The sequence below is a fragment of the Oncorhynchus kisutch genome, linkage group LG15 (assembly GCF_002021735.2).
Source record: "Oncorhynchus kisutch isolate 150728-3 linkage group LG15, Okis_V2, whole genome shotgun sequence".
NCBI lineage: Eukaryota > Metazoa > Chordata > Actinopteri > Salmoniformes > Salmonidae > Oncorhynchus > Oncorhynchus kisutch.
The window spans coordinates 47110158-47125295 of NC_034188.2; the positions used below are offsets into that span (position 1 = coordinate 47110158).

Here is a 15138-nt window from a genome sequence, read left to right on the forward strand (position 1 = left end):
GTAAGAGACTACACGAGAGAGTATGCTCATACTAGATGACTGGTTTTTAGAAAGATGCTTGTGTGCCAGCAGGTGGGGTGGAGTTATAGGCACAGAGGCTCAGAAGGGAAGAGGTAACACAGGACTGAGAAATTCGATCCATGTTTAATTTCCTGTCTTTGATTCAGTACTCTCTCCCTCTCTGTCCATCCCTCCAGGTGTCTCAGCTGCCCCTGAAGCTGGAGTCAGAGGTGGTGGAGAACGGAGAGAACTTCTCCATGGGAGAGAGACAGCTGCTCTGTGTTGCTAGAGTCCTGCTCAGACAGTGCAAGGTACCCTACAAAATGGGAATTGAGAGAATTGTAATTTTCATGTGTGTTGACATCCAATAGTTTTCTGGGTAGTCAACCTTGTGGGTAGAAGGAGAACTTTTAAGTCTTCTATGGTCACAGTGCTTTTCTGACTTAGCTCTCGGTGACCCCTCCCCCTCTCAGGTCTTGATCTTGGACGAGGCAACGGCAGCGATGGACTCTGAGACGGATTCTCTGATCCAGGAGACAATCCGCAATGCCTTTCAGGACTGCACCACCCTGACCATAGCCCACCGGCTGCACACCGTACTCAACTGTGACCGCATCATGGTGCTCAACCAGGGACAGGTACACACATGGGATTAGCGTAATGATTTGCTGTCTTCATCTACTGTACACTCACTCGCCTAGTACTAGTTGTGTAGCAGAACTAGCTAGCTAGTGAGTCCAGAAGCTGTGTTGCCCTGTAGCTCAACCTTAGCATGGTTTTAGTAGGGCAGGAAGCTGCTTTGTGGTCGCAAAGTTGTTTCAAACAAGGGTTCGAATTTCAGGTCAGTCATACAGAGACGGACAATGAGGTTGCATACATTCACCTTTCCTGTCTCTACAACAGGCTAATGGGCTTGGAAGGCTTTTAGGTCTTACTAAATCAACATGTATGTAGTGATACCCCACATGTATGCTCCAAGGAATCCCTAAAGCCTTGTTTTGTTTTGTTTTCTCCATTTTCATTTAGGTGGTGGAGTTTGACGAGCCGTCCAACCTGCTGGCCAATGAGAACTCTCGATTCTGTTCCATGCTGGCTGCCGTGGAGAACAAGATCTCTGTGAAAGGCTAAAATGGGTACAGGAGGCACAGATGTGCCCTGGAGACGAGGAGAGGGGAGGACGCTCCCAAAGGGGTCCAGCCATCTGACCTCTTCCTCTGCGTACCCACCCTGAGCTTACCGCTCAGCCTGTGGAGGAGTGCAGCATCAGACCATGGAATTAGAATTCTACGGTTGCATCAGGTCCTTGGTATAAGGCAAGGGCTGCCCTGAGGAGATGCTTGCTCAGAAGCCATTTCAGCTGGAATGGTCAGGGAACCACTGATACTGTACTGTCTTTAGTAATATATAAGAAATAAAGCTTTACATGTAGCTATATTCATAGCATAACTGGTCTGTTTTATAGGATATATCTATATATACATATATTTACAGTGGTAAAATATGCTTTATTTTCTACTGACTCTATGTACAACGTAGTTGTATGAAATGTATTATTGTATATTCACTCGTGTTTTACCATCATTGCTGTCTAACTTTGCTGTTTATTTTTTTTGCGGCTTGAAACATCTGTAATCCTTTCTCTTGTGACTTGAACCCACGAGCCCTTAAAACCTGGACCCTGGCACAAGTGGTGGATCTGTGGGGCCTAGTGGGATATAAGACTCTAGGAGAGAAATGGTGCTGCTTGTCCTCAGTGTTTTCACTGGGCAATCAAAAGGACGTGCTTAAAGGTAGAGGGTATCACCCCTTCTTAAAGGTAGAAATAACCCTGCTTAAAGGTAGATGGTATCACCCCTTCTTAAAGGTAGAAATACCCTGCTTAAAGGTAGAGGGTATCACCCCTTCTTAAAAGGTAGAAATAACACTGCTTAAAGGTAGAGGGTATCACCCCTTCTTAAAGGTAGAAATAACCCTGCTTAAAGGTAGAGGGTATCACCCCTTCTTAAAGGCCTTGTATGTCTGCAGCCTAGTCCCTCTCTTAACTCTCTTTCTTCTGACTTGTTATTATCATGATTCTTTTGACTGCTGTTAACTTCAGTTTGTTGTTACTGTTTGTCACAGCCCTTTTGCACTGATGGTGAAGCTACAGGGGGTCGCCATCTGCTGTTGGGGAGGTCCTGCGACTGTTCTACATTATTATTATTATTATTATTATTATTATTATTATGGTGACATAAAAGATGCCTGTTGAGCACAAGGTCTTTGTGATTTGAACAAGATTTCATTCTCTTTGCCCTGACCCAGTGAATCTTTTATGTGTGTGTTGTCAATCTGCTCATTGACACTGTTTGGACCAGAACCACACAGATTATAACACTCCTGCACTGGGTGTAGTAGGGAATCTCTATCCTGTCTTTGCAGTATTGAGGTGATGCTCATACTGTAACTACGAATAACCTCGGCAAGCCTTGCAGAATGTGTGTCGTTCTGTCATTTCTATTACTTTTTATAGCCTTAGCATGACTTCATTATTGCCTTGTTAACAGGGTAGGATGAAGTGGAAAGGGATCGCTTTGAAATATTCTGTCAATAAAAATATTTTAGGTTTACCTGTGTGTTCTTTGTCAGTGTTGTTGATGGGTGAGGGAGAAAAGGAAAATTCTTTTTTGGGGGGGAGGGGTGGTGGGTTACAAGTTGCAGCAACATGCTGAATTGGGAGTACAATTTACATTTGAATATTGACATTTGCAATACTTAAACACATAATATGTGGGAGAGGGGTGGTAGGCTATGCTTGATGAAGGGAGAACATAAGATCTACAATAAGAGGTGAATCCAGGTCCTGCCAGATTGAATACTGGCCTACCCAATCAGGGGGTCTTAAAATATATATATTGACACAGTAAAAGTTAAAAGTTTGGACACACCAAGTTTTTTTTCACTAGTGAAAACATCAAAACTATAACATAACACATATGGAATCATGTAGTAACCAAAAATGTGTGAAACAAATCTAAATATATTTGAGATTATTCAAAATAGCAACCCTTTGCCTTGATGACAGCTTTGCACACTCTTGGCATTCTCTCAACCAGCTTCATGAGGTAGTCACCTGGAATGCATTTCAATTAACAGGTGTGCCTTGTTAAAAGTACATTTCTGGAATTTCTTTCCTTAACGCATTTGAGCCAATCAGTTGTGTTAAGGTAGGGGTGGTATACAGAAGATAGCCCTATTTGGTAAAAGACCAAGTCCATATTATGGCAAGAACAGCTCAAATAAGCAAAGAGAAATTACTTTAAGACAGTCAATCTGGAAAATGTCAAGGACTTTGAACGTTTCTTCAGGTACAGTTGTAAAAACCCTCAAGCGCTATGATGAAACTGGCTCCCATGAGGACCACCACAGGAAAGGAAGACCCAGAGTTACCTCTTCTGCAGAGAATAAGTTCATTAGAGTTAATTGCACCGCAGATTACAGCCCAAATAAATGCTTCAGAGTTCAACAGACACATCTCAACATCAACTGTTCAGAGGAGACCGAGTGAATCCGGTGTTCATGGTCGAATTTCTGCAAAGAAACTACTACTTAAGGACACTAATAAGAAGAGACTTGCTTGGGCCAAGAAACATGAGCAATGGACATTCGAGCGGTGAAAATCTATCCTTTTCTGTCAGTATAAATTTGAGATTTTTGGTTCCAACCACCGTGTCTTTCTGAGACGCATGGATGATCTCCACATGTGTGGTTCCCACTTTGAAGCACAGAGGAGAATGTGTGATGGTGTGGGGGTGCTTTGCTGGTGACACTGTGATTTATTTAGAATTCAAGGCACACTTAACCAGCATGGCTCCTGTATCACAGCATTTTGCAGAGATATGCCATCCCATCTGGTTTGTGATTAGAGAGACTATTATTTGTTTTTCAACAGGACAATGACACAACACACCTCCAGGCTGTGTAAGGGCTATTTCACCAAGGAGAGTGATGGAGTGCTGCATCAGATGACCTGGCCACCACAATCACCTGACCTCAACCCAACAAGTGCTCAGCATATATGGGAACTCCTTCAAGACTGTTGGAATAGCATTCCTCATGAAGCTAGTTGAGAGAATGCCAAGAGTTTGCAAGCTGTCATCAAGGCAAAGTGTGGCTACTTTGAGGAATCTCAAATATAAAATATATTTTGATTTGTTTTAACACTTTTTTTAGTTACTACATGAATCCATATGTGTTATTTCATAGTTTTGATGTCTTCACTATTCTACAATGTAAAAATAAAGAAAAACTCTTGAATGAGTAGGTGTGTCCAAACTTTTGACTAGTACTGTATATATACTTGATTTGTTGGTTTTATTGTCTACTGGCTAATAAGAACGATTAAATGCAGAAAAAGATTACTGGGATATAATGGGTTACATCGCAATCATATCGTAAATCACAAGCTCATAGCCTACAGTCGGGAAGTCTGCAGTTTGCACAGCGTACACGAAGCAAATATGAAATGGCTGATTGCAGCTGTCAGTGTGTAGCATCTAAAATATCCCTAGGCACAGTGGCGACCTGTCATTCACCTTTGTAGGGGTTGCCTGTTTTGCATGTTATATTGACAATAAGTGTCACACATCAGTTTGTAAACCATGTAAAAAAAAATTTTTTTACAAAGAGTTAATAAAGCCACATAGTAACTTGGTCTCTTTTTTGCTTAAGGCAGCTCCAAAATGCAGGTGTTTCAGCCTAGCTCAGTGCTTTCTGTGGTGTTGGGGCAGCCAACGGAAATGACGGACCGTAGGGGTAGGTAATGTTCTCTAGTTGCGCCGTGATTGGGCATGTTCTCTATTTGCGCCATGATTGGCTCAGTGTTCTGTCACTCATGGGGACACTATGTCACTGCCAAGACAATGGCGCCGGAGGAGATGGCTGCCCTTTTATGGACTCCTAACCAATTGTGCGATTGTGTTTTTTCGCGTTATTGGTAACTTATTTTGTACATAATGTTTCTGTCACCATCTCTTATGACCGAATAGCTGCTGGATATCAGGACAACGATTACTGACCTCGTACTGGACAAAGATTTTTTCTTTAACGAGTCAGACACGAAGGATTTACTTCAGACACCTGACAAGGCCCAAATCCCCATCATTCGCTTGAGAAAGAGATGGAGATATCGGGGACGTAGGTCATGTTGCCTTGTAAGGATCCGATGTCGAGTGGGTAATCTGCCTCTACAATCAGTCCTATTAGCCAACGTACAATCATTGGATAATAAAATAGACAAACCACGATCACTTATATCCTACCAATGGGACATGAAAACCGGTAATATCTTATGTTTCACAGAGTCGTGGCTGAACGGCGACACGGATAACATATAGCTAGAGGGGATTACGCTGCATTGGCAAGATAGAACAGCTGTCTCCGGTAAGACAAGGGGTGTCTGTCTTTGTATATTTATAAACACTAACTGGTGCAAGAAATCTAATATTAAGGAAGTCTCGAGGATTTGCTCGCTTGAGGTACAGTATATCTCATTATAAGCTGTAGACCACACTATTTACCATGAGAGTTTTCATCTATATTTTTCGCAGCTGTCTATTTACGACCACAAACCGATGCTGGCACTAAGACAACACTCAATGAGCTGTATACGGCCATAAGCAAACAGGAAAACGCTGATCCAGAGGTGGCGCTCCTAGTGGCCGGGGACTTTAATGCAGGGAAAATTAAATCTGTTTTACCTAATTTATACCAGCATGTTAATGTGCAACCAAAGGGAAATAAACTCTGGGCCACTTTTACTCCACACACAGAGACACGTACAAAACTCTTCCTCACCCTCCATTTGGAAAATCTGTCCATAATTATATCCTCCTGATTCCCACTTACAAGCAAGAACTAAAGCAGGAAGCACCAGTGACTAGGTCAATAAAGAAGTGGTCAGGTGACATAGATGCTAAACTACAGGACTGTTTTGCTAGCACAGACTGGAATATGATCCGGGATTCTTCCGATGGCATTGAGGAGTACACCACATCAGTCACTGGCTTCATCAATAAGTGCATTGATGATGTCGTCCCCACAGTGACCGTACGTACAGTACATACCCCAACCAGAAGCCATGGATTACAGGCAACATCCGCACTGAGCTAAAGGGTAGAGCTGCCGCTTTCAAGGAGCGGGACTCTAACCCGGACGATTAAAAGAAATCATGCTATGCTCTCTGACGAACCATCAAACAGGCAAAGTGTCAATACAGGATTAAGATTGAATCGTACTACACCGGCTCCGACACTCGTCGGATGTAGCAGGGCTCGCAAACTATTACAGACTAAAAGGGAAGCCGCAAGCTGCCCAGTGACACAAGCCTACCAGACGAGATAAATGCTCGCTTCAAGGCAAGCAATACTGAAGCATGCATGAGAGCATCAGCTGTTCCGGACGACACACCGCACCACCCTCTGGAGGGCCCTGAGGTTGTGGGCGGTGCAGTTGCCGTACCAGGTGGTGATACAGACCAACAGAACTTCCTGATTGTGGACTACAGGTAAAGGAGGACAGAGCAGGCCCCCATTCTCATTGACGGGCTGTAGTGGAGCAGGTTGAGAGCTTCAAGTTCATTGGTGTCCACATCAACAACAAACTATCATGGTCCAAACACACCAATACAGTCGTGAAGAGGGCACGACAAAGCCTAGTCCCCCTCAAGAGACTGAATAGGTTTGGCATGGGTCCTCAGATCCTCAAAAAGTTCTACAGCTGCACCATCGAGAGTATTCTGACTGGTTGCATCACACCCTGGTATGGCACCTGCTCAGACTCTGACCGTAAGGCACTACAGCGGGGAGTAGACTTCTAGGAGACCTCTGTGTGTGTATTAACACCTGTTTTGAGTGTTGTGCCCTTCAGACACTATTAAAAGGTGGAAACTGCCTACATTCATACATACTCCCCGTGTCTGGGCCCCACCTGGCTATCTGAGGTTCTGAGAATACGACTGGTTTTCTGAGAACACAAGGCTGCCGCAGACCTGATGAAAACAGTCACCTGTCAGAAGATGCTTGGACTCGTTCACCTTGTTATGACCCTATACTTGTGATGAAAGGTCAAGTTTTGGTCAAACCCACTTCTGAGCTTTTAATTGCTGACAAGATGGTTGCTGCTGTCAGGGGGAGGTTAGATTTATTAAAATATTGTTGCCAGGGAAAATCACGCAAGGAGGACTGGGAGAGGCTATATGAGTTACATGATGTCTTAGACATTTTGCAGAACCTGGGGAAAGCGATCATATACTGTACCAACTTCTGCTTACAATTGTATTACTAAAGGATCATTTTAATACTTAAACAAAGAGTCTGTGTTTCCTTTCCATTACTAATGTATGTTTGATAATTATATAGACCTGATCATTTGTTGAAGAAATTGACCAACAACCCCCAAGCCATAAGACTCCTGAACATCTAATCAAATTGCTACCCAGACTATTTGCATTGCCCCCACCTTTTACACCACTGCTACTCTCTGTTGTTATCGTCTATGCAAAGTCACTTTAATAACTCTACCTACATGTACATATTACCTCAACTAACCGGTGCCCCCGCACATTGACTCTGTATCGGTACCCCCTGTATATAGGCTATTGTTATTTTACTGCTGCTCTTTAATTACTTGTTATTTTTTTATTTCTAATTCTTATTCATATTTTTTTTAACTGCATTGTTGGTTAGGGTTACCATTGTTGGTTACCTGTTGTATTTGACGCATGTGACTATTAACATTTGATTTGAGAATAGCATGAAATGTGTTAATAAAAGGCTAAAAAAATGTCATCTAGCTGGGGCTGAGCTGCTTCCCCAAACATGAAAGTCATCTATGATATTGTAGATATCATATATATTGTAGATATCATATTTCATTATGTTTGTTTACTGTTGGACTCGGACGGTCGGCCTGTTTTGTAGGCCTGTTGCAAATAAAAACACTAAAAACACACCAGTGCCTAAGGACATATCACTAAGCCCACACTACTGCTAATAACGGGCTTCTCAAGGGGCATTTCTGATGTTTCTTAGTCACATTTATCCTGTGTTATGTGTTAAATTATGCTATTTGATTGCAAAAATGTTCACGTTAAATAAGACATTGAACTTGAACCCTGTAAGAATCCTGGATCTAGCTGACGGACAGGTTTTTGTTTAGAGATCTCAGAAATGCAGTGTAACTAGATAACATTGTGTCTCATGTTACAGGGTGAAAAAAAGTTCATGGGCACACAAATCCAACATAATAAATGCGATTTCAAAATTGAATGCTTCTAACCGAAAGAGTCAACTCAAATCGTATTTGTCACATGTGCCGAATACAAGCTTACAGTGAAATGCTTACAAGTCCTTTTTTATTTATTTTTTCTCCACCTTTATTTAACCAGGTAGGCTAGTTGAGAACAAGTTCTCATTTGCAACTGGGACCTGGCCAAGATAAAGCATAGCAGTGTGAACAGACAACACAGAGTTACACATGGAGTAAACAATTAACAAGTCAATAACACAGTAGAAAGAAAAGGGGAGTCTATATACATTGTGTGCAAAAGGCATGAGGAGGTAGGCGAATAATTAAAATTTTGCAGATTAATAACACTGGAGTGATAAATGATCAGATGGTCATGTACAGGTAGAGATATTGGTGTGCAAAAGAGCAGAAAAGTAAATAAATAAAAACAGTATGGGGATGAGGTAGGTAAAAATGGGTGGGCTATTAACCGATAGACTATGTACAGCTGCAGCAATCGGTTAACTGCTCAGATAGCAGATGTTTGAAGTTGGTGAGGGAGATAAAAGTCTCCAACTTCAGCGATTTTGCAATTCGTTCCAGTCACAGGCAGCAGAGAACTGGAACGAAAGGCGGCCAAATGAGGTGTTGGCTTTAGGGATGATCAGTGAGATACACCTGCTGGAGCGCGTGCTACGGATGGGTGTTGCCATCGTGACCAGTGAACTGAGATAAGGCGGAGCTTTACCTAGCATGGACTTGTAGATGACCTGGAGCCCGTGGGTCTGGCTGATTTCAATTTTTCTGCATAAGTTTTGTCCAAAAAAGTTTCAGATTTTTGCAATGTTATGTAGATGGAAAAAAAGCTGTCCTTGAAATAGTCTTGATATGTTCGTCAAAAGAGAGATCAGGGTCCAGAGTAACGCCGAGGTCCTTCACAGTTGTATTTGAGACGACTGTTCAACCATCAAGATTGATTGTCAGATTCAACAGAATAACTCTTTGTTTCTTTTTTGGGACCAAGAACGTTTAAAAGTAGAATACGCTTTTTGTGCGTATGGAAAATGTCTGGGATCTTTTTTTCAGCTCATGAAAAATGGGACCAAACTTTACATGTTGCCTTTATATTTTTGTTCAGTGTAATTTATCAATAGGGTCCATGTGACATTTTAGCAATTGTAATTAGCTGGGACGCCGGAACGGGGTCTCACATTTCATCACAGCTACAGTTGCAATGTCGATACAACAACCTCCATATGTTGTTTGCCCTGAAAATGTTGAAAGATGGGCTTGAATGTGGATCGTGGAGAAACTGGGGCATCATCTGGTTGACGTTTCGTCGTCATGCGCACCGCGGCAACCCCTCCATCGTCCTCCTGTAGAATTACGGTCGGGAACACCCCTCCCCCCGCGTGCCCCCTGCAAACCGCTGAGCGCAAGCCAAGGACACCAACAACATATCCAGGGCAACGAGGAAACAATTACGAATAAAGGTTATCCATTGTAACTACTCTCAGGGGATGGTGGTTTCCGGCTTTGCAAACGGATACCCATTGATACAAAGTATCACATTTACACTATGGCCGTCTACCTTTCTCTGCCATGAGTGTGAAATATGTATCAGTTTCCTGCATAATGCATGTCACTGGTGCAACGCCAATTTGTTTTCCATTCAATGACTATTCGCTCCGTGGAATATGCGTTTTGTTAACGTCGAGTTAGAGCTGATGCTAAGGCTAATTAGGCTACATGTGGCTATAGGCTATGTTTAGGCTACCTTGCTGAGTCCACTCGTCTCTGTAGCGCCCCCCTACATTCTACAGCTCTAAAACTTTCCTGTCTCAAATATTTCCTCCTTCTTTTTTTTTTTACTTCCTGTTTTCTACGGGAGTCACATAGCCCAAGCTCCTTTCATTTCAACTGTATGTTCACCCTTTTATTTTTCTTTATTCGCGCTAAATTGTTTCTCACAAGTCTGTCTAACCGGCTCCCAGATTCTTCTCTCTTTGCGTAAGTCGAAGACTTGGAAATGCACAACTCGTTCAACTTCAGTCCCGATGGATTTGACATATTCTTTTTGATGTCCTTTTTCTAAAACACTTTTTCTCTACTGTTTTTTGTTGGTAATGTCACTCTGGAAGTAGTTGCCCAACCAAAGCCCCTTTTCTACAAAGTAACATGTCGGCAGCTAGCTCATTAGCTATGTGGCAGCTACTCTGGAGCTGACATATCCAGCTAATTTGCACATTTTATACGCTTCAACTACGGTTGTTGTTCCTTTTTGCGCGTTCATTTATTCCCCCCGGGAAGTTATAATGGCCCAATTCCAGCGTCCGACACTGTGTTGCTGCCGCAAAGTGCTCACAGTGCCTAGCAAGTCGTGTGAGGGCGGCCAAGGTCTGGGTCAGTGTCGCCTCGTCGACATCGCCTCTGCGTCCAACTTCCACTGCTTCAAGCTTCGCCACTTCCATCTCGACCTCCGCCTCAACTTTGCCGTAAAGGAGATCACTGGGTGGCAAGTCCTGGAACTTGTGGCTATCCAACCAGGAGTGCAGACTTTGGTTCTGGACACTCACCCATCCTTGCTAATTCAGTCCATAGACTGCAAGGTGCCTGGCATCACCGGTGCCCAGGACATTTCCCCGTCGCTCATCTACCGGGTAGACCCATTCACAGACTATGGATCTTCGCTGAATATCAGCCTCCCAGCCTACGTGATACGGCCGCATCGGGCTTTCCAGATCACCGTTCGCTACACAACAACAGACGGTCCTGCGGTAAGGTCACTTTAAAGGTTCAGGCTACTTCACAGTCTAGAGCGCACAGTTCAAATTAAACTTAGGATCATTTTTAAACTCTCCATTGTTAACGTAGTAAGGCGTACTAAGTAAGCAATAGATGTAATTGTATTTTCTAAAACAATTTAATGAGTATGCTTAATTTACTGTGCTTCATTGTCATATCTTAAAGGCGCCCACCAGAGGGCAATGCCGCCCCTATTTCAACGTCATGTTTGCCCTAGAACGGAAATGCTTGTTTAGGTTCGACTTCCAAAGAATGACGTAGGCTACTTATACATATTCACGAATTGGGGTGGGGAAAGAACATCATGGTGATTTACACGTGGAGTGGAGAAACGTCAACAAATAGGGAACTGACAGCTTAGCTAGCTATCTTCCTAAACGTATCTAGCTAGCCAATATTGTCTATGGTTGTTTTTTAAAATTTTTACTACACCGTATTAAAAAGATTAGCCATCTGGCTATGCTGGTTCTGGAGCTGGATTTGTCATAAGCATTTAGGGAAAACTTTGCCATAGATAGAAACCAAACCAGTATATTTAGCTTTGCCATTTATTGTTATCTTCAAAGTATCGACATTGTACCTACCTTTGGTAGGTAGGCTGCTGGCAGGCTTTTCTGCAGTACAGTAAAGTCAGCCCGTGTCCAGGGTTCTCAAATGGGAAGTGAAATGATAGGCAAACAATAACTTTTCTCATGATACACTTTGCAAAGGACGTGAAAACACCCTGAGCGCATCGTTCACCAAACCCAAATGTAACAGCAAAATAAAATAAATAGAGGTTCCTTTTAATATTTTTTTTGCGGGTACCTGTTCATTATAGAAGAGAGGCCTATCATTTCACACTTTGGTTTAGTTGCACCAATCAGAGCAGTGAGGCATGACTTTAGTGGTCAAAACCATTCCCTAGCTGAAGGCAGAACAGTTGAAACTGGAGCAGCAGCACACCCAGGTGGACTGGGGACAGCCAGGAGTCATCAGGCCAGGTAGTCCTGAGGCATGATCCTAGGGCTCAGGTCCTCCGGGAGGAGACAGAGAGAATTAGAGGGAGCATACTTAAATTCACACAGGACACCTGATAAGACAGGAGAATTACACCAGATATAACAGACTGACCCTAGCCCTCCGGCAAATAGACTATTGCAGCATAGATACTGGAGACTGGGACCAGGGGTGGGTCGGGGGACACTGGTCCCGTCCGACGATACCCCCGGACAGGGCCAACCAGGCAGGATATAACCCCACCCACTTTGCCAAAGTACAAGCCCCCACACCACTAGCACTAGAGGGATATCAACAGACCACAAACTTACTACCCTGAGACAAGGCTGAGTAAAGCCCATCCTGATCTCCTCCACTGCACAAGCCCAAGGGGGGGGGGGGGGGGAACCGGACAGCAAGATCATGTCTGTGACTCAGCCCACTCAAGTGACGCACCCCTCCGGCATGGAAGAGCACTAGTAAGCCAGTGAGTGACTCAGCAGGCCAGGCTTAAACAGCAAGGGTAGTTCGTCGCTCCAGTGCCTTGCTGTTCACCTTGCACCCCTGGGCCAGACTACACTCAATCATAGGACCTACTGAAGAGATGAGTCTTCAGTAAAGACTTAATGGTTGAGACCGAGTCTGCGTCTTTCACATTGATAGGCAGACCATTCCAGAAATATGGAGCTTTATAGGAGGTGGTTGTACAGTTCTCTCAAACAATGAATTATTGAATTAAATTGTTATGCAACATTGTGGGTAATCACTGGGGATCGTCTTTCAGTAAAAAAAGTGAATGTCTGCTTGTGGTACATTCATTATTTTATATTACACCAATTTGCCCAATGTGGACAATTACTACATTACACAAGCTCACATTTTTACCACATAAAATGTTGTGGAATTACACAATAAGTTGGGTGAATTTTGGCCCATTCCTCCTGACAGAGCTGGTGTAACTGAATCAGGTTTGTTGGCCTTCTTGCTCACACATGCTTTGTCAGTTCTGCCCACAAATGTTATATGGGATTGAGGTCAGGGCTTTGTGATGGCCACTCCAATATCTTGACTTTGTTGTCATTAAGCAATTTTGCCACAACTTTGGAAGTATGCTTGGGGTCATTGTCCATTTGGAAGACCCATTTGCGACCAAGCTTTAACTTCCTGACTAGAGGTCGACCGATTATGATTTTTCAATACCGATACCGATTATTGGAGGACCAAAAAAGCAGATACCGATAATTGGGCAATTTTTTATTTTTTTGTTATTATTATTATTATTTTTTTACATTTGTAATAATGACAATTACAACAATACTAAATGAGCACTTATTTTAACTTAATATAATACATCAATAAAATCAATTTAGCCTCAAGTAAATAATGAAACATGTTCAATTTAATGCAAAACAAAGTGTTGGAGAAGAAAGTAAAAGTGCAATATGTGCTATGTAAGAAAGCTAACGTTTCAGTTCATTGCTCAGAACATGAGAACATATGAAACCTGATGATTCCTTTTAACATGAGTCTTCAATATTCCCAGGTAAGAAGTTTTAGGTTGTAGTTATTATTGGAATTATTGGAACTATTTCCCTCTATACCATTTGTATTTCATTAACCTTTGACTATTTGATGTTCTTATAGGCACGTTAGAATTGCCAAAGAGCTGCTGGCAAAACGCACGAAAGTGCTGTTTGAATGAATGTTTACACGCCTGCTTCTGCCTACCACTGCTCAGTCAGATACTTAGATACTTGTATGCTCGTATGCTCAGTCAGATTATATGCAATGCAGGACACGCTAGATAATATCTAGTAATATCATCAACCATGTGTAGTTAACTAGTGATTATGATCGATTGTTTTTTATAAGATAAGTTTAATACTAGCTAGCAACTTACCTTGGCTTACTGCATTCGCATAACAGGCAGTCTCCTTGTGGAGTGCAACGAGAGAGAGGCAGGTCGTTATTGCATTGGACTAGTTAACTGTAAGGTTGCAAGATTTCTCCAAAAAGTATGATCTTTGTCCCCATGTGCAGTTGCAAACCGTAGTCTGGCTTTTTTATGGTGGTTTTGGAGCAGTGGCTTCTTCCTTGCTGAGCGACCTTTCAGGTTATGTTGCTATAGGACTCGTTTTACTGTGGATATAGATACTTTTGTACCTGTTTCCTCCAGAATCTTCACACGGTCCTTTGCTGTTGTTCTGGGATTGATTTGCACTTTTCGATCCAAAGTACGTTCATCTCTAGGAGACAGAACGTTTCTCCATGCGTAGTCCCATGGTGTTTATACTAGCGTACTATTGTTTGTACAGATGAACGTGGTACCTTCAGGCGTTTGGAAATTGCTCCCAAGGATGAACCAGACTTGTGGAGGTCGAAAAGCACAGTTAACTTAGTGTATGTAAACTTCTGACCCACTGGAATTGTGATACAGTGAATTATAAGTTAAATAATATGTCTGTAAACAATTGTTGGAAAAATGACTTGTCATGCACGAAGTAGATGTCCTAACCGACTTGCCAAAACTATTGTTTGTTAACAAGAAATGTGTGGAGTGGTTGAAAAATGAGTTTTAATGACTCCAACCTAAGTGTATGTAAACTTCCCACTTCAACTGTATATTTGGCTTGGTACTGTTGATTTTGTATGCATCTGTCCGTCGCAGGACTATGAACGCCGTTATAATTTGAATGCTTGAAATGGCACAGAACTTGGGGCACTCTCTGTATAAAAGCCGATAGCCGCACACCAATACACCGATTTGAGGGTCAAACTATCACCTGAATAACAGCCAGCCCTAGTCAGTGTTGATATCCTGTGCCGGGTCGTAATTCGTTGAAGTTAAGTAACAAAGCAACTGACTTGTTTCTGGCCCGTTTCGGCAGCCTCCCAGAATCTCCATCTAGATGACTGTTCAACAAATTCCCGTCTAACCAGTGATGTAAAAATGAGTGTTAATGAGTGGTAATCTCTTCCATGGATATCATATTGAAATCAATGTAACAGGAGGCAAAGGTTTTGGGTGTATGCTCCACCGGCGGGCCACCCATTAGGGGCGGTGCCCCACTTGTGATTGGTCACCAAATA

General features: G+C 42.7%; 2 protein-coding genes across 8 annotated transcripts in view; both read left to right on the plus strand.

The window, feature by feature from the left end:
- The window catches only part of abcc5 (ATP-binding cassette, sub-family C (CFTR/MRP), member 5), a 64022-nt gene extending 61413 nt beyond the window's left edge, over positions 1-2609 (plus strand). For 5 of the 7 annotated variants that reach the window (XR_004203065.1, XM_031790367.1, XM_031790366.1 and 2 more), the window contains 3 exons: positions 198-311; positions 474-638; positions 1027-2609. Coding sequence is in view for 4 of the 7 variants with exons in the window: in XM_031790367.1 (XP_031646227.1) it covers positions 198-311; positions 474-638; positions 1027-1128 (381 nt within the window). In the remaining 3 variants the exon portion in view is untranslated. Of the gene's footprint in view, positions 1-72; positions 114-167; positions 312-473; positions 639-1026 lie in introns of all 7 variants that reach the window. The other 2 variants (XR_004203066.1, XR_004203067.1) reach the window with 2 other exon arrangements.
- Positions 2610-8394: 5785 nt separating this feature from the next.
- Positions 8395-15138, plus strand: part of rnpepl1 (arginyl aminopeptidase like 1) — a 31385-nt gene continuing 24641 nt past the window's right edge. The window contains exon 1 of the mRNA XM_020502647.2: positions 8395-11042. Within this exon, the coding sequence (XP_020358236.1) occupies positions 10581-11042 (462 nt within the window). The 5' untranslated portion in view covers positions 8395-10580. The remainder of the gene's footprint in view (positions 11043-15138) is intronic.